This window comes from Saccopteryx bilineata, chromosome 5 (assembly GCF_036850765.1).
Source record: "Saccopteryx bilineata isolate mSacBil1 chromosome 5, mSacBil1_pri_phased_curated, whole genome shotgun sequence".
NCBI lineage: Eukaryota > Metazoa > Chordata > Mammalia > Chiroptera > Emballonuridae > Saccopteryx > Saccopteryx bilineata.
The window spans coordinates 553,395-574,038 of record NC_089494.1 but is presented as its reverse complement, the minus strand read 5'-3'; the positions used below and the strand labels follow the sequence as shown (position 1 = coordinate 574,038).

Genomic DNA, 20,644 nt, shown 5'->3' with positions numbered 1-20,644 from the left:
AGGAAGGCCCAGGACGCACTGGTTCCGTGAGCCTGGGTGTAGGGGTGGTACCCGGGAGGAGACCGACAGACAGAAGGAAGGCCCAGGACGCACTGGTTCCGAGAGCCTGGGTGTAGGGGTGGTGCCCGGGAGGAGACCGACAGACAGAAGGAAGGCCCAGGACGCACTGGTTCCGAGAGCCTGGGTGTAGGGGTGGTGCCCGGGAGGAGACCGACAGACAGAAGGAAGGCCCAGGACGCACTGGTTCCCCGAGCCTGGGTGTAGGGGTGGTGCCCGGGAGGAGACCGACAGACAGAAGGAAGGCCCAGGACGCACTGGTTCTGAGAGCCTGGGTGTAGGGGTGGCGCCCTGGGTGGCACAGGCTGCCAGCAACAACCATGACCTGACCCGACTTCACGGAGACAAGTCGAGCCCCCAACACCCCAGGTTCGTGGGCCACAGACACAGGCCAACAAAGGGGGAAAAAGCCCGAAAAATGGTGTCACAGAAGGCAGAGAAGACTGCTCGAAGATGGTGGGACACAAGGTAGACAGACAGGCCTTGTTGGAGATGCTGATAGAAAATTTCAGGTGGAAGCCGGGGCAGTTTCAGGAATGGGAGCACAGATGGAACTGCACTGGGCTGAAAAACACAAGGGGACCCACTCTTCCTCCGGGCGCTGGGAACACTGGGGAGCACCAGGCAGCGAGCGCCACGCAGCAGCCCTGGGCGGGCGGTTCTAACCCGAAGGCCTCCTCCCTCTCCACCCTCAGCACTCTCCACCAGTGCTCCCAGTCCTCCCTGCAGGGGCAGGGGGGAGCAGAGCTGCAGGGCAGGGGGGAGCAGAGCTGCAGGGGCAAGGGGAGAGCAGAGCTGCAGGGCAGGGGGGAGCAGAGCTGCAGGGCAGGGGAAGAGCAGAGCTGCAGGGCAGGGGGGAGCAGAGCTGCAGGGGCAGTGGGGGAGCAGAGCTGCAGGGGCGGGGGGAGCAGAGCTGCAGGGGCAGGGGGAGCAGAGCTGCAGGGGCAGGGGGAGCAGAGCTGCAGGGACAGGGGGGAGCAGAGCTGCAGGGCAGGGGGGAGCAGAGCTGCAGGGACAGGGGGGAGCAGAGCTGCAGGGGCAGGGGGGAGCAGAGCTGCAGGGGCAGGGGGGAGCAGAGCTGCAGGGGCAGGGGGAGCAGAACTGCAGAGCAGGGGGGAGCAGAGCTGCAGGGGCAGGGGGGAGCAGAACTGCAGAGCAGGGGGAGCAGAGCTGCAGGGACAGGGGGAGCAGAGCTGCAGGGGCAGGGGGGAGAACTGCAAAGCAGGGGGGAGCAGAGCTGCAGGGCAGGGGGGAGCAGAGCTGCAGGGGCAGGGGGGAGCAGAGCTGCAGGGCAGGGGGGAGCAGAGCTGCTACCTGAGTGATGACGGAAGCCTTGATGGGGCGGATCTTGTTGCTCCAGGCCCCCGCGGGTTCCTGGGCGCTCTCCAAGCACGCTGCTTTCTCAGGGAGTGGGGGGAAGGCATCCTTGTAGGTTGGAGGGTCACTCTCTTCTTCTGAATTTAAAGTGGCAACTAGACCAGCCAACACAGATTAAGAAAAAGCATACTGCTTTCAAAATCAGATGAAATAACACTGAGAGGGGTTTTTTTTTCTTTTTTTTTTTTTTTCCTGACGTTGGAAATGGGGAGGCAGTCAGACAGACTCCCACATGCGCCCGACTGGGATCTACCCGGCACGTCCACCAGGGGGCGATGCTCTGCTCATCTGGGGCGTCGCTCCGTTGCGACCAGAGCCATCCTAGCGCCTGAGGCAGAGGCCACAGAGCCATCCTCAGTGCCCAGGCCAACTTTGCTCCAATGGAGCCTCGGCTGTGGAAAGGGAAGAGAGAGACAGAGAGGAAGGAGAGGGGGAGAGGTGGAGAAGCAGATGGGTGCTTCTCCTGTGTGCCCTGGCCGGGAATCGAACCCGGGACTCCTGCATGCCAGACCGACACTCTACCACTGAGCCAACCGGCCAGGGTCAAGAGGTTTTATTTTTCAAAAGAAGAACACTGGCCCTGGCTGGTTGGCTCAGTGGTGGAGCATCGGCCCAGTGTATGGAAGTCCCGGGTTCATTTCCCAGCCAGGGCACACAGGAGAAGTGCTCATCTGCTTCTCCACCTCTCCCCCTCTCCTCCTCTCCTTCCTCTCTGTCTCTCTCTTCCCCTCCAGCAGCCAAGGTTCCATTGGAGCAAAGTTGGCCCGGGCGCTGAGGATGGCTCTGTGGTCTCTGCTTCAGGTGCTAGAATGGCCCCTGGTTGCAATGGAGCAAGGGCTCCAGATGGGCAGAGCATCACCCCCTGGTGGGCATGCCGGGTGGATCCCGCTCGGGTGTATGCGGGAGTCTGTCTGCCTCCCCCCCTGCTTCTCACTTTGGAAAATTCCAAAAATACACCCCCCAAAACAAAAAAATCCACTAACTTCAAGGCCCAGCACTCCTGGCCTCAGCCTGTGAACTGTAGTGTCAGCTTGGATACCAGGTGCCCCAGTCCCTCCCCTGATGGGGTGAGCCCCTTGAAGGCAGGCCTCACAGCAGATATTTTTAAGCCTAAGAGTTTTCTAATCTTGTACTTAAAAAAGCTACAATTAGGACAATACCTGACACAGAGCTGGCCCTTAACTTCGCAGAACAAAGTAATGTTGCTGCCAAGCATGGCCTCCATCTGTACCAGCAACTGGAACTCCAGTGGGGGCCACTGGGTCCCATCACCCCCACCCTCCACTGGCAGCAGCCAGCCCTAGAAATCGGGCCCTTCGCCACCTGCACCGCCCCCATCTCTCCCTGCAGACCCTTGTCCCAGCAAGCACAGCTTCCTGAGAGCAGCCCACGTGCTCAGGCCGAACACAAGTGTCTGTGGTGGAGGACCCATAAAACTCGCTGTGAATGGGTGTGCCCAGAGAAGGGAAAGGACTTTTGAAATCAGACAGGCCTACGTCTGACTCTGGGTCCGTCACGGCCAGCTGTGTGCTACGCTGTCGCCGTGCACCAATAAAGACGTGGTGCTGGCCAGGGCAGGTCTGTCACTGTCTTGGACTCGCCCCTCCTCTGGAAGGGACCCAGTGTGAACCCCACTGGGTGGCTGGGCCAGCTAGAAAGACCCACCACACAGGCACTCAGAGTTAAAGCTGCCCTAGAAATGAGCACGTGAAAGGTGACCTGATTGACAAAGTGAATCATTTTTAATTACTTTAAAGTTAAGAACTAATACCTGATTCAGTTATTAGAAAACTTAAGAATGTTTGGAACAACTTGGAGTAGAATGACCTACTCTTTCAAGTAAAAAGTTTATAAAATCGAAATACAGATGAAGAATTTTAGATAAAAATTCGGTATGCAAAACAAGCTGTCCTGCAGTTGTCAATGGAGACCAGATTCTGAAGAAAATAGAGACAGCCCAACACCAGTCTTTCCTTCTCCATCAAAGAGCTGCAGACAGGACCACCCCTCAGCAGACTCCGACTGCACCAGTGTCGCAGTCACGCCCGCGGGGACTTTAGGGAGCTCCGGAGCCCAGGCCCATCCCCCAGCTGGGCTCCTGGCAGTACTCTGGGAGGCTCCACAGCCCTATGCTGTTCAACATCACTGGGAACAGCAATTTTCAGGAAAGAATCCTAGTAATTACCAGTGGTCAAATTCATCCACTTTCCAGAAAGCTGTCTGCAGTTTAAATCTCACTGTGTCCAGATTCACCTGCTACCCCTGGCCCCTTCCACCCTGCGCACAAGGCTGACGCAAACCCCAACGTACAAGACAGGCCCCGGCCTGCCCCGCAGCTACAGGGTCAGGGGCACCTCCCTGGGCTGTGTCAGGGGCCTGGAGAGAACGCTGTTTGAAGAGAAGAAGAGAAGGTCAAGGGGCTGTCACCTTTAATCTGTTGCGGAACCAGCCCACTTCGGTGTTCAGCAAAGCTCTCTTGGGTCAAAACTGCAACGGAGCTCATGGTTGATGTCGCGCCCACGCACGGTCCGGGTAAGCCGCTGGAACGGGGATAAGGACAGGGCGGTCAGGCATGGCCGGCTCTCTGCCATTCACAAGACTGTTAACGCTGACTTTCAGCCAAAGTTTAATTCTCTTTTACTAGCAAACTACACCTTGCTTTCCTCTCTTACAACTTCTAATGTACCCTATTTTCTACTCCGTAAGATGTACTGCTCCCCTCAAAAGTGGAGGGGGAAATGCCCGTGTGTCTTATAGAGAAAAAAATACATTATTTTATTAAATATTTTAACACACCATTTGGCTCAGAATATTTTATTTTCCTCCTTAAAACCCTAAGTGTGTCTTGTGGTCAGGTACATCTTATGGAGCTAAACATATGGTAAGTTGATACCCAAACTGTCACCAAAAGAAGAAAAAAAATTCAAGTAAAAGAGGGTCTGTTCCTTGGGCAGCTGTCCCCTCAAAAGCAGACAGAGGCTCCGGCTGAGAGGACGAGCACCAGAACACCCAACCTGCAGGGACAGCCTGCACCCCACCTGCTGGGGCAACGGGAACCCCCCCCCCACTGCAGTGCCGCGGCAACAGGGCATCTGGAAGTGGTCTCAGTTACTTCACTCACGTGCCCACCCAGACACCTCCTGCTGCTTGTCCAGCCCCTCTCAGGACAGTCACTAACACAGGCAGTCCAGCAGCAGGGGCAGGGCTCTGACCAGGGCCCGCTGACCCAACAGCCCACACGCCGAGGGCACTGGCGGGTGGTGGGAGCCTTACCATGCTCTATGGCAACAACATGGGGCACAGAGCTGCAGGGACTGCCCAGAAGAGGGGCAACCAATCGTCTCTGACAGGTGTCCAGTGTGGGAGGGGACATGCAGCAGGTGGAACCTGGCACAGGACACAGATCCCACCCCATGTGCCTTGGTACTCAGGGGGACGCCATGGACCCCGCCCTCAAAGCCACAGCTCCTGCACTTGGAACCATGGCTCACAGGACACTGAGCAGGGGGACTCGCATCCGCCCCCGGCTACTGCAATGAGGAAGAGCCCTCTGCTCTCACCATCACGCTCCAAGTGCCCTGAACCACCTCGGCCAAAGACAGTGTGAAGGCCCAAAACTTCATTCGAAGAATTTCTGCATCAGTTTTACAACTCAGACCTCTCTCCTCAAGTTAAAGAAAATTAAGCTCTGCATTACAGAGAAGCACTAGCCACACTCAGATAACCCTGAGCACACATAATCACATTTAAGAAAAAAGATTAGAAGTAGATGGGTGCCTAATGACACACTTCAAGGGTACATGTGGACACACCGCTCATGCAGGACGGACTCTGCAGAACTACCGGGAAGGCAAGGATGAAATCTAATGCAAGGAAGGGCACACACAGCCCAGGGACAAGAAGCATCCAGACAGGACAGGCACACTTACCAGCAAAATGGTCAATAGCCAGAAAGTCCGTCCTGAGGCCACCTGTGTCAGCCTGCCAGCTTTTGCTGGTGTGGGGCAGGGAGAGAGGGAGCGAGGAGAAAATCACTTATCTGCATTCTACAAACCAGACCCTTCTACCTCCCCGCCAGAAACAGTTACAACAGTATTTAAACCTTACCAATACCTAGGAAATTTTCTTGGGGGCGGGGAGCTCTGAACTTAGGCCATTAGCTTCCAACAAAACATACTGCAATGAGAGCTGACCACCCAGAACCAGAGGGCACCTTTTCCAGGGACCCTGAGGGAGTGATCTCTTAAACATTTTTTAAGTGTAACTGTTTTGAAGTAAAATGCTCACAAAACTGATGGTTTGTTCTCCTGCATAGTTATGTCTTCTTTCTGCACCACTCAATCTCTGACCACTGAGCCAGAGGAAAAGGTTCTGATGCTACGCTATGACGAACAGAACGTGGAGCTTGGGGCCTCCTGAACTTTTAGGGTGCCTGAGAGCTACTGTCCTTGAAAGTCCTCTGGTCCCTTATAATCCACTGGGTTTTAGAAGCCAGGCCAGAAGACAGCAAGGTGGGAAGGAACTTTCTGAGGCTGTCAGGGGATGGCCAAGAACTGCTCTGTGCATAAGGATGGTGCCGGTCACCTTGCCACGAGGGACTTCAGGGCAGTAAGGCCGCCAGGTCAGTACCTGATGCTTTATGCAGAATACCACGAGCCGGACAAGGTACAGTGAGGCAGAGTAACGACAGGTAAGGGTGAGTCAGAAATGGGAGACTTCACAACAGTAACAGAACTTCCCACCTAACAGGAGAGTGATACCCCATCGCACACATGGCTCAGGAGCTAGGGAGACAGTTCATGGCAACTGGAGAGGCATCAGAAGACTAGATTTATTTTTTTAAGATTTTATTTATTGGCCCTGGCTGGTTGGCTCAGCGGTAGACTGTCAGCCTGACGTGTGGAAGTCCCGGGTTCAATCCCCAGTCAGGGCACACAGAAGTGTCCATCTGCTTCTCCACCCTTTCCCCTCTCCTTTCTCTCTCTCTTCCCCTCCCGCAGCTAAGGCTCCACTGGAGCAAAGTTGGCCTGGTCAGTGAGGATGGCTCCATGGCCTCCACCTCAGGTGCTAGAATGGCTCCAGCCACAGCGAGCAATGCCCCAGATGGGCAGAGCATTGCCCCCTAGTAGGCATGCCGGGTGGATCCCGGTTGGACATATGCAGGAGTCTGACTGCCTCCCCAGTTCTAACTTTGGAAAAATAAAATAAATTTTAAATAAGATTTTATTTATTGATTTTAGAAAGAGTAGAGAGCGCGGTAGGGAGGTGGGAAGCATCAACTCACAGTAGTTGCTTCTCATATGTGCCTTGACCAGGCAAGCCCAGGGCTTCAAACCTGCAACCTCAGCATTCCAGGTCGACATTCTATCCATTGCAACACCACAGGTGAAGCCAGAGGACTAGATTCAAAAGCGTCTCAATGTCCCAGCTGGGATGTGGACCAGTGGCACAGGGGAAGACGCTCCGACCCACAGGCCAGAGCCTCTCTGGGACCCCAGTCCCATCCAATACACAGATGCACCCAGAGACCAAGGAATGAGGTGGAGAAAACTGACCAGGACTACTTAGGAATCTGTCTCCACCTAATTCTAACCTGCAGTGTAAAGATAAATGTGAGGAAGAAAGAAAGCCTTTCTATTTAGTCACAGTCAGAGCAGCCCATCCACCCAGCGGGTCTGACAGGTGGGGAGCATGAACACTCTGTGGGGTTCCCAGTGTCCGGCCAGTCCACACTTGGCCAGTCCAGAAGCAAGATGGAGGTGTTCGGAGTCCAAACACTGACAGTGAAGCCAGGACCCTCCTTTCCCAGAACCCCCCTGGGGTTGCACACACTCTTACCTGGTGGCCTACCTGACAACCTCTCTCTCCAGGTTGTCTCGGGCACCAACGTCTCTTCTTCAAACCCACGGACAGCCACCCCCTTACAAGCCAGGTTTACACACATAGCCACAACGACACCGTACCCTCTCTTCTCTGCTCCTGCCGACCAGTCCTCCTGTTGTCCTGGCCAGGACCAGCCCCAGGTCCCAGGGTCAGGAACACAACAAGCCCATAGAGCACAGCCACTAGCCATGACCCCCGCACCTGGTATCACACACAAGATGGGACACATTCCTGAGGGTGGGTCTTTTCTGACACAGCTCACACACCTTTCAGAAATCAATTCCAGCTAATCCTTCTGATGGACTCAAGAAAGGGGTAGCGACGTGGCTGACGCAGGGGACCTAGCGTGTGGGAAGGAGAACTGCAGCTGAGCCTCAACGCCCCCACGTGTGCACAGGCCCTCAGGCCGCTGTGAACAGCAGGGACCTCCAGGAAACCACACACTGGTCTGACAGGACACACTGCATCTCCCATCTCCAGATTTCAAATGGCAGTTTGAATCTGAAATGTCATAGCTGAATAGATTAAGTGAACAGATAAAACCTAGCAACACACTTAACACATAAGGTTCTGATACTGTCAAATAAGGCTATCGTTTCTCTTATAAATATCTCAACACCTCACCTTTAAAGAACCCATTTTAAACATGTATCTGATGACCGCTGTGTAAATCAGACCTCAGCCCCACCCAAGGTCCGGCCAGGACCAACCTCACCCACTGGCTCCAGCTCTGCCTTGACACACAACCCAGAACAGACTCACTTCTGCTCACAGTGGTCTTTGGAGGACCTCACAAGCTTAAGTCGTGACTGGGGGTGCTAACCTTAACCCTAACCCTTCACCTGCTACCTTAAGTTCCCAGAAGACTTTAGGCCCAAAGAGCAGAAGCCAGACATCTGCTATCACAGGCCTTCACTTGGTTTAATAATATTGTTCAAATTAGTACCAAAAGGGGCCTGAGACATCTCTCTATTGCAGTCTCTGAATACCATCAGAGACAAGAACTGCACAGCCTTCCAACGGAGCCACACTCCACCTCAGTGCTTCTCTAGTGGTCAGGACACTGCCTTATGTTATGCCAAACCTACCACCCTCTGCCCCTTCTGGCCAGAGGACACACCTGCTCTTCTCCACAACACTCCTTCGGATGCGTGAGGCCATGTTCCGACTTCGGACATTCCCAAGATGGCCCCGGTCCCTTCCTCACTGCACTGCCTCCCGACTCCTTCCCCAGCAACAAGCAGTCGGGTCTCCCAAACACAAAACTCAAGCTACTCTCAACCTGGACTTCAGGGGGCGTTTCTCTGGAATGTAAATGTCCACAGCAAAAAAGCCAGATCTCAGATTGTAAGCATGCAGCAAACAACTAGAAACGGAGAGTGGATGGAAGCCAAGACTCTTCTCTGCCCCCAGAAAACGACAAGCGCTCTTGACCCCAAGTGAGAGAAATGTGCAGATTACACCTGAAATCTTTAACAAAGGCACAGCAGAAAAATCTTTAAATGAAGTTGTAAATTTATATTTCCGAACAACGAAGTCTAAACTGATTCCTTGTGATATTTTGACAATAACATATTTAAAAGGAAATATCTTTGCAAAGATAAATCATGAGAAACAGTCCAGAAAGTGTTACCTCCAACTAACGAAAATTTCCACACTTCACACACGAGACAGGACCGAGTATGGAGAGCACCAAAACCTCCAGATGAAACCCAGGCCCTCTCCCCTCTTCTCCCAAAACGACTTACTTTTATCCCCACAACAAACTTGCAAGGGAAATTTTTTTAAAGTCCTTCTCAGGACCCATAAACCAAACTCATTAACGTGAAATCCCAATGGACCTGGAAATCAGCCAGCCACAGTCTCTCTCGGGTCGCCGGCACGAGGACCGGAGGAGCAGCTCGCAGAGGCGGGCGCGCGTGCGTTCCGCCAAGTCTGGAAGTCGGCACCATCCCGCAGGAGGAACTTTCGCAGATGCCACCTCAGCACGGCCCTCCCACAGGCCACGCGAGCCCGCGGGCGGGGACAAGCTTAAAGGGGCAGGAGCGCGCTCGGCCTCCCCACCTTCCATCCAAATTCGGTGTTTTTCCGTAATGTATTTTTCGTCCGGGACCTTGGGGCACATCCAAGATGCGCTGCAGCCCGAGGAGGGCGCAGGGCTGGCCCCGACCATGCAGGCGGGCGGGGTGGGCAGCAGGTGGAGGTGCAGCCGGACTGCCAGACCCCTCCCGCCATCCCCAACGCCGGCTACCCTGCGGGACAGACATCTGTGAACCCCCCTCCTCCTGGGGGAGGAGCGCTTCTCCTGGGGGGGGGTAAGGGAGCACGGTCCAGCCGCCCACGTCACCGACCTGGGCCCAGGTCGGCCGCACTTCCCCCTGCGTAGGGGCCTTGGGGGGCTTCAGCGCAGAGGGAACAGCGACTCTGGCTGGGGGTCAGGGGGGCGCTGTAGCCTCGGGACCGGCAGGCGCTGGACTCGGGAAAGTTTCTAACTCTTCCCGTGCCAGCGCCACGGCCCATGCGCACTGGTGACACGTAGCCGCCGCCCCCCCCCACCGCCCAGCCGGCCCGAGGAGGAGGGGGCGCCCACAGCCCGGGCCGGGAGGAGGGGCAGCGGCTGGGCCAGGGTAGGGGGACGAAAGGCGACCCCGGCCCCTCCCCCGCTTGACTGCCCGCCCGCCCGGCGCTCCACGTCGGCGGCCCAGCCCGGCACCCGGCTCCGCCCCCGGCGCCCCAACTTCCCCACGCACAGAGCTGGGCGCAGGCGCCCCCGGCCCGCACCCCCGCCCGCTCCGTGCGCCAGCTCGCACACTCACTCGCTCCTGTGCGGTGCGCCCACCGCCGCCAGCCTAGGGTGCCTGTGCTCCGCTCCGAGGCCGGGGCACGGGCCCCGGCGGCTATATAGGGCGGCGGCTCCAATCCCGCCGAGACACGTCAGACCTCGGCGCCCCGCCCGCTCGGTGGCCCCGCCCCGCCCCGCCCCGCCCCGCGCACAGGTCAGGGCGCAGGAGTCCTGCCCAGCTCCGGACCCGAGACCTGCAGGGCCGACCAGGGAAGGGGCAGGAAGAACTGCAGCTCTGCCTCTCACCCAAAAGCCAAGAGAAACGAGAAGCCTCGAGGGACCGCGCAAAGCCAGTGAGCTGCTACCCCAACCAGTTCCAACTTTTGGTAGCTGATGACAAGCTGGCTTTGCCTAACAACACTCACTGGGAACACGTGCCAGGCCTCCAAAGTTCAGAGCACGGGTTTTCCTTCCCTCCCCTCACTTGTGTGGGGTTCTGTTCCTTATGTCCGTCCTTCTATAAAATATCCTCACTCTGTTTTTTGGCTGCCAATTTAATCCCCTTCAAAAACGGAGGCCTTCCTTCCTTTAAAGAGTACATTATCTCTGCAGTGGAACAGGAAAAGGGGGGTGCCTATTGCCAGGCAATAGAGGCAGAACAGGAGCCCCAACCTCAGAGGGGCTTCTATCCAGGTGGGTGTAGATGATATGCCAGGACTGGGCCCACTGTGAGTACAATTCTAGTGGAGGAATTAGTAGGGATTCCAATTTGTACCTGTGGTAAGGACACACATGAGCAGAATCCTGCATAAAGTATGGGAGTGCACCATGGATACTTGAGCAGAGGACCATCCTACATGGGGTGAGCCGCAGGGGCATATGGGCATTGTGGGAACAGAGAGGTCAGGTAAGACCAGCCTAGGGCTGGTGGGGAGCTTCCCTGTAGAACACTCTCCAAGTACAAAGAGAAGGTGGGCAGGGGGCTACTGCAGTTGTTCAGTCTCAAGATGACTGGCTGGCTTACCACTGAGGTTGGCAATGGCAGATGAACTAAGTGGCCAGATTTGGAAGGTGGCCCCGGACTTCCATCTTAATTGAACAGGGCCATGGAAAAAGTCAGGAATGGCATGGGGGTTCTAGCTGGCCCAAGGGAGAAGGAGTGTGTGATGTGAAAATCAGGACTTACGCTGAGGAGGTGACATGTGGGATGTCCACTGGATGGCTAAGCGGAGATGTCAAGTAGGCAACTGTATGTGCAAACTGAGGGCCAGGGAGAAGCCCAGCACAGCGGGCAAAAAACGCCACAGCCCTCACGACATCACCGTGGGACAGAAACCACGCAAGGCAAAGGAAAACCTGCGACTCAGAGCCAAAGACATCATCCTCAAAGCAGTGTGCTAAGTCAGCAGGAAGGTGCCCTGGTGCACTACCCCCCCCCCCCCCAGGAGAAGCTCTTCCTCTACTTAGACTAGGAAGAGCCTCTTTAAGCTCCAAGGAACTTGTCAGAACCCCTTCTTGTGCTATTGCTGCTGTTTGTAGGTAGTCTTTCCACAGGGATTGCCTGGCCACAACTCAGACAAGTGTGTTTTGTTGTGTAGATTCTGAAGGCGCAGCTCTGGACTGGGGGGTGGAGTGGGAGGCCCAAGGGAGGGATTAGGGAGCAGCTCACACAGTGCCTACTGCACGGGAAGCCTTACAAGAGCTGGCTAAAGAACCTGTAATTAACAAAAAATATTATAATATCAAATGTTAACTTGGTGCTAAAAACCATCACAGGGTGCCTTGGTGCTAATTATGACCAGCTGTTCTTCCTAGCGAGGTTTAGTGCAGTGAGATAGTTTGCAGAGGTGAATTCTGAGATGTCTACATCCAGCAACATTTCACACCAGATAATGTGCCAACCACTTAAGCCTGCCTCAAAAGGTGAGCATCTGTCTACGACATTTGGGGACAAGGGAGAAGCTTTGGGCTTGCACAATGTACAAGGTTAGAAATAGGCCACCATCCCCACTCTGACTCAAAGCCATGATCCCCAAGAGGCTTAACCCTCAGAAGAAGGCAGATGCTAGAACAAGAGAATAAGAGCCCCCAAGCACAGAGGTGTTACAGGATGCTTTCTGACCAGCCTGTGCGGGGTGCTGGGAGCACCTCTAAGCACCAGCAACCATGGACCAATCAATAAAGGTTCAGGGTTCAAACTCCTACAATCCCATCTGTCCAAGAACCCCTAGGTTAAATGTAGAAATTAACAAGACAGAAAGCAATCCCGTGCAGGAGGGAATAAACCTTACACCAGCCTGCAAAGGGCACCTACAGACCTACCCACACTGCAGAGAGGCTAAATGTCCAAAATTCAAAAAATAAGATTGAAATAGGATTAGAATCAAGAACCTCAGATAACAGAACTATCAGACTGAGACTTAAAAAAAAAAATCCTAGTGATTAGAGACATAACATATAAAGACGGCATTAAAAATCTAGAGGTGGACAAATGAAGAGGTTAAAAAGCGCAGACAAGAGGACATTCCACATATGTCTAATAGGAGTTCCAAATGAAGAAAATACCAAGAACAGAGAAGGAAAACTAGAGAAAATCCTAGAATGTAAAGACACAACATTTCCCTCCCCTCCCCAAAAGACACACAACAGGTGGCTTGCAGCAAAATTTAAACAAATCCACACCAAAACACACTATAGCGAAACCTCAGAATGCCAGGGGTAGACCTGAGGAGCAGCTGGGGGAAGAGATGGGTCTCCTGCAGGGGAGGAGGGCACAGTGACACCTTACCAGAGGACAATGAAGTAACACCTGCCAGCTACACTGAAGGAAATACCTATCAACTTGAAATTCTTCATCTGATTTAAGAACCAGAATGAAGTAATCAATTACTATCAGTGGACAACTGACTAAAGGACACATTTCAGCAAGAAGAGAATGAAAGCCAGAGACTTGCAAGAAGAACACTGATCAAGGAACTGGTAACCTAGAGTGAAACAAGTTGTGACCATATGCTACGAATAATAAAATCTGGAGAGAGTTAAAATATACCGTTCACAAAAACTAGGGGGTATTTTATCGCTTCATATTCACTTTGAGACATCCCCTACTGTCTGTAAGCAGTACATAGATAGAATTAAGATTCCAGCCCTGACCAGGTAGCTCAGTTGGTTAGCGTATTGTCCCGATATGCCAAAGTTGCAGGTTCGATCCCTGGTCAGGATACATAACAACCAATGAATGCATAAATAAATGAAACAACAAATCAATTTCTCTCTCTCTTTTTCTCATGCGTGCTAAAAAAACAACATAAAAAACAAAAATAATGAAGGTCAAGAATAAAAGATTCATCAGCTCTGATTATCTGTGTATATATGATAACATAGCTACAAAAATATATAAAGTAAAAATTGAAGTTTACTAGAATTGACATACCCAAGACTACAGGGGAAGACTGACTCCACTCTTGGTAACAGATTATACAAATTAAAATGGTACAGAAAATTAAAACAATGTAGTTAATAAACCTGCATTATTGGGTTTACCTAATCCTTTGCCTAATGATTAGAAATGACATGTTCTTTTCAAGTATACAGGAAACCTTTTTAAAAATTGGCCATGGGCCTGACCTGTGGTGGCGCAGTGGATGAAGCGTCGACCTGGAAATGCTGAGGTCGCCGGTTCGAAACCCTGGGCTTGCCTGGTCAAGGCACATATGGGAGTTGATGCTTCCAGCTCCTCCCCCCTGTCTCTCTCTCTCCTCTCTCTCTTCTCTCTAAAAATGAATAAACTAAAAAAAAATTTAAAAAAATAAAATAAAATTTAAAAAAAAACTTAAAAAAAAAAATTGGCCATGAGTTGAGGGGGAAAAATTTCAACAAATGGCAAAAAATTAATTTCATGACACTGTCTGACTACAATATAATTAATTACAAGTCAACTTAAAATTTTAACCGGGAAATTTTAAAACTTGCTCCTAAATAATTCATGGATCAAAGAAGAAATCTGAAAATACTTAGAATCCAGAAAATATTCAGAATAAAGCAGTTTATATCCAAACTTGTGGAATGAAGCCAGAGTGTAACTTGGAGACAAGTTGACAGCCTTAAGCCACCATATTAAAGAAAAAAGAAAAAATTAATTGGCTAATCATTCTCTCCTAAAAGTGGAAAAAAATATAGAATAAACCTAGAGAGTAGAAAGAAATAAAGATAAGAAATGAAGTAAAAGATATACTAGAGAGAATAAACACAACCCTACAGATAAGTCTTTAAAAAAAACTAGTTAGCCTGACCAGGCGGTGGCGCAATGGATAGAGTGTTGGACTGGGATGTGGAGGACTCAGGTTTGAGACCCCAAGGTCACCAGCTTGAGCGCGGGCTCATCTGGTTTGAGCAAAAAAAGCTCACCAGCTTGGACCCAAGGTCTCTGGCTTGAGCAAGGGGTTACTCAGTCTGCTGAAGGCCTGCGGTCAAGGCACATATGAGAAAGCAATCAATGAACAACTAAGGTGTCGCAACAAAAAACTGATGATTGATGCTTCTCATCTCTCTCCATTCCTGTCTATCTGTCCCTATCTATCCCTCTCTCTGTCCCTGTAAAAAACAAACAAACAAGTTAGCTCTCTGGCAAAAATGATTAATGAAAAAAGAGAACAAGTGTAACTAGGTAATATTAAGAATTCAAAGGGGGTAAAAAAAACACAAAACTACAGCCACAATAAGACTTTGAAAAATCTTACAAGAATTCTATTGAGAAAATAACATATTACCAAAAACTTAAAAACGGATAAATAGGCAATTTCTAGAAATAAGTTCTGCAAATGATCCTGTTTAGAAATGTAAACTTTAAATAACCAGGCCTCTCCAATCTTTGAAAAAACAAATATAAAAGTCACAACAGAAAGGCAGGCCAAATGCCCCAAGAGAGAGCCTTCCCACTTCACTTACAGACTCAGAGGACTCTAGTACCTCCCAGACCAGGGTAACAGGAGAAAAACAGTGTGTGAATTCCATCTAGGTACTTAAAGCAAAAGCCTAACCTAATCTGGTCAACTGATCCAGAAACGTAAAAGCAAATATGTGTATCTATCCTAACTGGTGGTGGCGCAGTAGATAGAGCATCGACCTGGGACATTGAGGTCCCAGGTTCAATAACTTGAGGTTGCCAGCTTGAGTGCAGGCTCACCAGCTTGAGCCCATGGTTACTGGTTTGTGAAAGGGGTCATTGGATCAGCTTGAGCCTGCAAGTCAAGGCACGTATGAGAAGCAATCAGTGAACAACTAAAGTGCTGCAAATACCAGTTGATGCTTCTCATCTTTCTTCCTTTATATCTCTCTCTAAATAAATAAATAAATAAATAACACACACACACACACACACACATCACAATAAAATCAAGTTTATTACAATAATGCAAGGGGGTGCACTGTTAGAAAAATAATGTAATTCACCACACTATTAGCATTGGGGCAAGAAGATCTGATCATCACAAAGCATTCAAATAAAGAATTTGATATGATTTACTCATTCCTGATAAAAACTGGGAATACAAGGACACTCCCCTCATCAGCAGCATTCACATCAGGGTTGTGAAGAAGACAGGCTCACTGACTGAGTGCTGTATTTATTCAAACCACACTAGAGATTCCAGCCAGGGCAATAAGGCAAGAAACAGAAAGGCATGCAGGTGGGAAAGAGCAAGGCTGCCTGAGCTCAGACAGGACCACGTCTGAGCGACCACATGTGAACACAGCAACACAACCAAGTCCAACAAAACCAGCACGCAAAATTATGTTCCCGACACCAGCAACAAACTACTAGAAACGGACCAAATAAAAAATAAGATTTATAGAGAATGTTATAAAAACCTTTGTGAAATACAGAAAAGACCTAAACAAATGTAGAAACGCATGTTCACTTACACAGGAAGATAATCATAAAGGCTGCAATTCTTCTCTAATTAGATTAGAACTGCAAAGAAAATGCAACTTAACCCTTGGAGTGGTACGAACGTTCATGTACGTCCTCGTGCCTCCTGACCATCCAGAGTACGATCGATTTATTTTAAAAATGTATAAGGCAACATTAAAAAAGGCAAATGTAGCCTGACCTGGTGGTGGCGCAGTGGATAGAGCCTCGGACTGGGATGCTGAAGGACCCAGGTTCGAGATCCCAAGGTCGCCAGCTTCAGTGCGGGCTCATCTGGTTTGAGCGAGGCCCACCAGCTTGAGCCCAAGGTCGCTGGCTCCAGCAAGGGGTTGCTCGGTCTGCTGAAGGCCCGCGGTCAAGGTACATGTGAGAAAGCAATCAATGAACAACTAAGGTGTTGAAACGCGCAATGAAAAACTAATGATTGATGCTTCTCATCTCTCTCTGTTCCTGTCTGTCTGTCCCTGTCTATCCCTCTTTCTGACTCACTCTCTGTCTCTGTAAAAAATATATAAATAAATAAAATTAAAAAAAAAAAAGGCAAATGTATGTTCTTATTGTTTCTATAAATTGGTTATCAAACAAACATGATTTTAAATTAATAAAACTGGAACTGGAACTAATTTAATTTTTTGGAAAAAAACAACAACCAAAAACTCACTCCCAGGGGTCAGTAAGCATGAAAAAAACTCACTACTCAAAGGGTTAAATCCCAAAAGTGGTTGTGCCTATGAACGTAGGTGTGGAATTTTACAACCAGATTTTATACAAATTGTATTTTTAAAACATTTCTGGCCTGACCTGTGGTGGCACAGTGGATACAGCGTTGACCTGGAATGCTGAGGTTGCCAGTTCAAAACCCTGGTCTTGCCTGGTGAAGGCACATATGGGAGTTGATACTTCCTGCTCCTCCCTTCTCTCTCTCTCTCTCTCTACTCTCTAAAATGAATAAAGTCTTAAAAAAAAAAGAACAAAACACTTCTAAAGACATTTTTGTAATGGTGCATTGTAAAACAATATACATATATACAATTTTTAGAATATTTACATATACAATTTATATTTATACAACAAATTTTAAACAAAAAAATCAGGGGCCATGAACAGCTGATAAGACTCTGAGGAAAATGAGATGGAGAGGGCCTGCCCTTCCCAACATCAAGATGTTCAGCGACAGTAGTTCAGGCTGTGTGTTGGTGCAGGGACAGGCACACGGGACAAGCGGTTCCCCAGCATGTATGTTGAGACCCAGAGGTGGCCTTGTGGATGGACTACTAGCAGTGCCTCTGGGAAAAGGGGTTATTCCGATGAGGAAGAAACCTCGGCCCTGACTCCACTCTCAAGGCCTGTGAAGGCATAAGGTGCAGATGCCGCGAGAGAGCAACACCACCTCTAGTTCAAGACACAGGCCTTAGGAAGAAGCTCGCACACGTGAGTGAAAGGAGACATGTACACGGACGGTCATCACAGATGAGTTAGCCAACAACTCTAACGGCCAATGGGTGAACACGGATAGAGAAACAGTGCATAATTTATGCTACTTGCCCTCATAGCTTTAGCTAACTGCCATGCTGAGAGGTCAGGACGAGCAGACAGGACCACAGGCTCCTCACTGGCTAACAGCATCTGAGGCCTGACATTTGCCGGCAGTCCTGTGCCCACAGGAACACCCTTAGAGAGGTTGTTCAAGTGGGCTCTCCCATCCTTAGCGCACCAGGCAGGTCAGGGCAAAGAATACTATGTTTCAGCCCCCTTGCTAGCTGAAATACACCAATAAACTTTTGTGATTAAGCTTATTTATACTTGGCTATAAAAATAAACTGTAGTATCAACCCAGGTTGACTTGTCCTAGGACTGAGCACATCGAACCCAGGCTCCTTCTCTGCTCAGGAAACGTAGACTAACACGGGCACCTTCACCTCAGCAGCCTGGTCTCCAACATGAAGCAGCACAAGTTCGGATGAGACACACTGCTGGGCTCCACGGCTTGCCTAACTGCAGCCTTGTTCTTTCTCCACTAATTCTGTCAAGTTCCACTTCTTTTCAGGAACGGTGACTTAGAATTTCCCTCAAGGATAGTTACTCTTACTAGGTTCACGTTATTTCTCCATAATCTGAAAACACAGATGTCCTCTGGGAGAAGAAGGCTGCAGAGAACACCAAATGTGCTGTCAGGACGCGATGATCACAGTCTCGCTCAGATACTGTCTGGGTCCCCTTGGCCAGGTGTTTAAGCTCCTAACACTTATGTTTCCTATTTGTGAACTTCTGGAGCCTTTGTTGCTCTACAGGAGGTATCTCACTGAGGATATTAGTGTTTAATCGCATTAATGAGTACATGTGATGAAGTACTCTACTGCATCAATGTATATATAGAATACTGAGAAAAACAGTGTACCTTTACACAGATGAGTAAAAACAATAATATCTAGAGCCTAATTCAAGAACATGTCAGGTCAATACACCTTATAACTTTGTTTAAAAAGCAGACTGGGCAGCTTGCACCACCAGTGGTGGTGGTGCAGGGAATGAAGCAATGACCTGGGACAGACACTGAGGTCCCAGATTCAAAACCCTGAGGTTGCTGGCGTGATCACAGGCTCATATCCAACTTGAGTGTGGGCTCATCAGCTTGAGTGAGGGACCACAGACATGATTCTGTAGTTGCCGGCCTGAGCAAGGGGTCACTAGCTCGGCTTGAGCACCCGATCAAGGCACAAGTGAGAAGCAATCAACGAACAACTAAAGTGCTGCAACTACAAGTGGATGCTTCTCATCTCTCTCCTTTCCTGTTTGTCTGTCTCTCTTTCTCAAAAAAATAAAAATAAAAAGACTGGACAAACGGTAGCTTCAAAAGAGGAATGGAATGAAACAATCCTCGTCAGAGCCACGCTGCCGATGTCCCTGGTGATCGGTGTCTGTCGACACTCACGGTGTGGCTAGTGCACAGTGATACAAGCTGCAAGTCTAAGATATATACTGATTTTGAAGACTTAGACCAAAAGCACTCAAAGTAAAACATCTTATTGATGATTTTATATTGATTACATGTTAAAATATTATTCATAGTTTTATATAGATTACACGTTGAAATGCTAATATTTTGGATTAGGTTAAACAATATATATCATTAAACTTAACTTCACCTATTTCTTCTTACATTTTCTGAGCAGATATCAGAAAGTGTTCAATGACACCACTGCATGAGGCTCCTGTTTGAACAGCAGTACTATTGGGTTCCTTTCCCAAACCAAAGCAGAAATGAAATCTGACAAAAAGCTTTTATTGACACACTTTATATAGCTGTCCTAGAGAAAAAATATCTCAAACCACTTATTCTAAATCTCTTGTTTATAATGAATAAATTTATATTAGGGCAAAAAATACAAAATGTATTTGTCTCAGTCATAAAAATATCTCCTTTACCACAAACATGCAAGGGTGTGTGACACAGGGCACAGTCTCAAAGACTTCCGGGAAAGAGTTGACTGAGTGTAGTTTACGGTATTTCTTCCAAGGACTCTAACAACCCATTAAATAAGAGGTGGAGGGGAGGGGGACCATGCAGAAGCAAAAGATACTAACATCTTTCACAAAAAAGCAAGAAATGTTTATTTAATCTGTACAAGATAAAGCCCAAGTTGACAGTAGCGTGAGTCTTCACTTCACCTCTCAGTTTGGCAAAAGTACAGCTTGATGACCGTTGAGAAAGGTACGGGAAACTGGTGTGGCTGGAGGAATAATTACTGATGTGATCTCTTTGGAAAGCAACTTGATTATAGGTTGGAATTTAAAATACAAACGTTCTTTGACTCAGCAAATCCTACTTCTAATAATTTCTCCCACCTATACCCAGGTACTGTACGTGTCCAAAGAGAAGCATGCTGTGAGCAAACATGCTGTGGAGCACAGTCCCGTAACTGGCCCCCACCACGCCCTGCACCATGACCGAGTCTTGACCCCCCCCCCTCGGGCAAGAACGGACACCATCCTGCACTCCCTGGGGGCCCTGAGCTCCAGCTCCCGCGCCCCCAAGACAATGGATGCTCATGCCAGCTCGCTCGCTCATGTAATTACATAATTTTTAAATAATACAAAAGAAGAAAATATAAGAGCAAAAGAAATAGTTCTGTGAATACTAAATATAGCACATTGTAATTTCTCAACAAGGCAGGTTGCTTTTTTTGTTTAATTGATTTCAGAGAGGAAGGAAGATTGAGAGAGGTGGAGAGAAAGTGGGGGAAGGGGGACGGACACACACACATCAGTTTGTTGTTCCACTTATTCACGTGTTCTGACCAGAGATCAAACCCACAACCTTGGCAGGGACAATGCTACAACCGAGCTACCTGGTCAGGGCAGGCTGCTTTTAAAGACTTATGCAGTTATGCAGGAGCGAGGGAAAGACAGAAGAGACAGGACAGAAGAGAGATAAGTTGTACCACTTCAGTCGTTCACTGACTGCTTCTCATACTCACCTTGACGGGGGGGGGGGACTCCAGCTGAACCAGTGACCCCTTACTCAAGCCAGCAAACCTGAGCTCAAGCCAGAGACCTCAGGGTTTCAAAGTGGGGTCCTCAGCGTCCCAGATCAATAATCTATCCACTGTACAACC

At 49.7% G+C, this 20,644-nt stretch overlaps 1 protein-coding gene across 2 annotated transcripts in view; it reads right to left on the bottom strand.

Moving 5' to 3' along the window:
• HDLBP (high density lipoprotein binding protein) overlaps positions 1 to 20,644 on the bottom strand; it is an 80,640-nt gene that overhangs the window by 34,421 nt on the left and 25,575 nt on the right. Inside the window, exons 1-4 of one of the 2 annotated variants that reach the window (XM_066233690.1) lie at positions 10,134 to 10,242; positions 5,364 to 5,428; positions 3,862 to 3,974; positions 1,372 to 1,529 (exon numbers count right to left, since the gene is read on the bottom strand). In XM_066233690.1, coding sequence (XP_066089787.1) covers positions 1,372 to 1,529; positions 3,862 to 3,937 — 234 coding nt within the window. In that variant the 5' untranslated portion in view covers positions 3,938 to 3,974; positions 5,364 to 5,428; positions 10,134 to 10,242. Of the gene's footprint in view, positions 1 to 1,371; positions 1,530 to 3,861; positions 3,975 to 5,363; positions 5,429 to 10,133; positions 10,243 to 20,644 lie in introns of those variants that run through there. The other variant, XM_066233691.1, reaches the window with a different exon arrangement.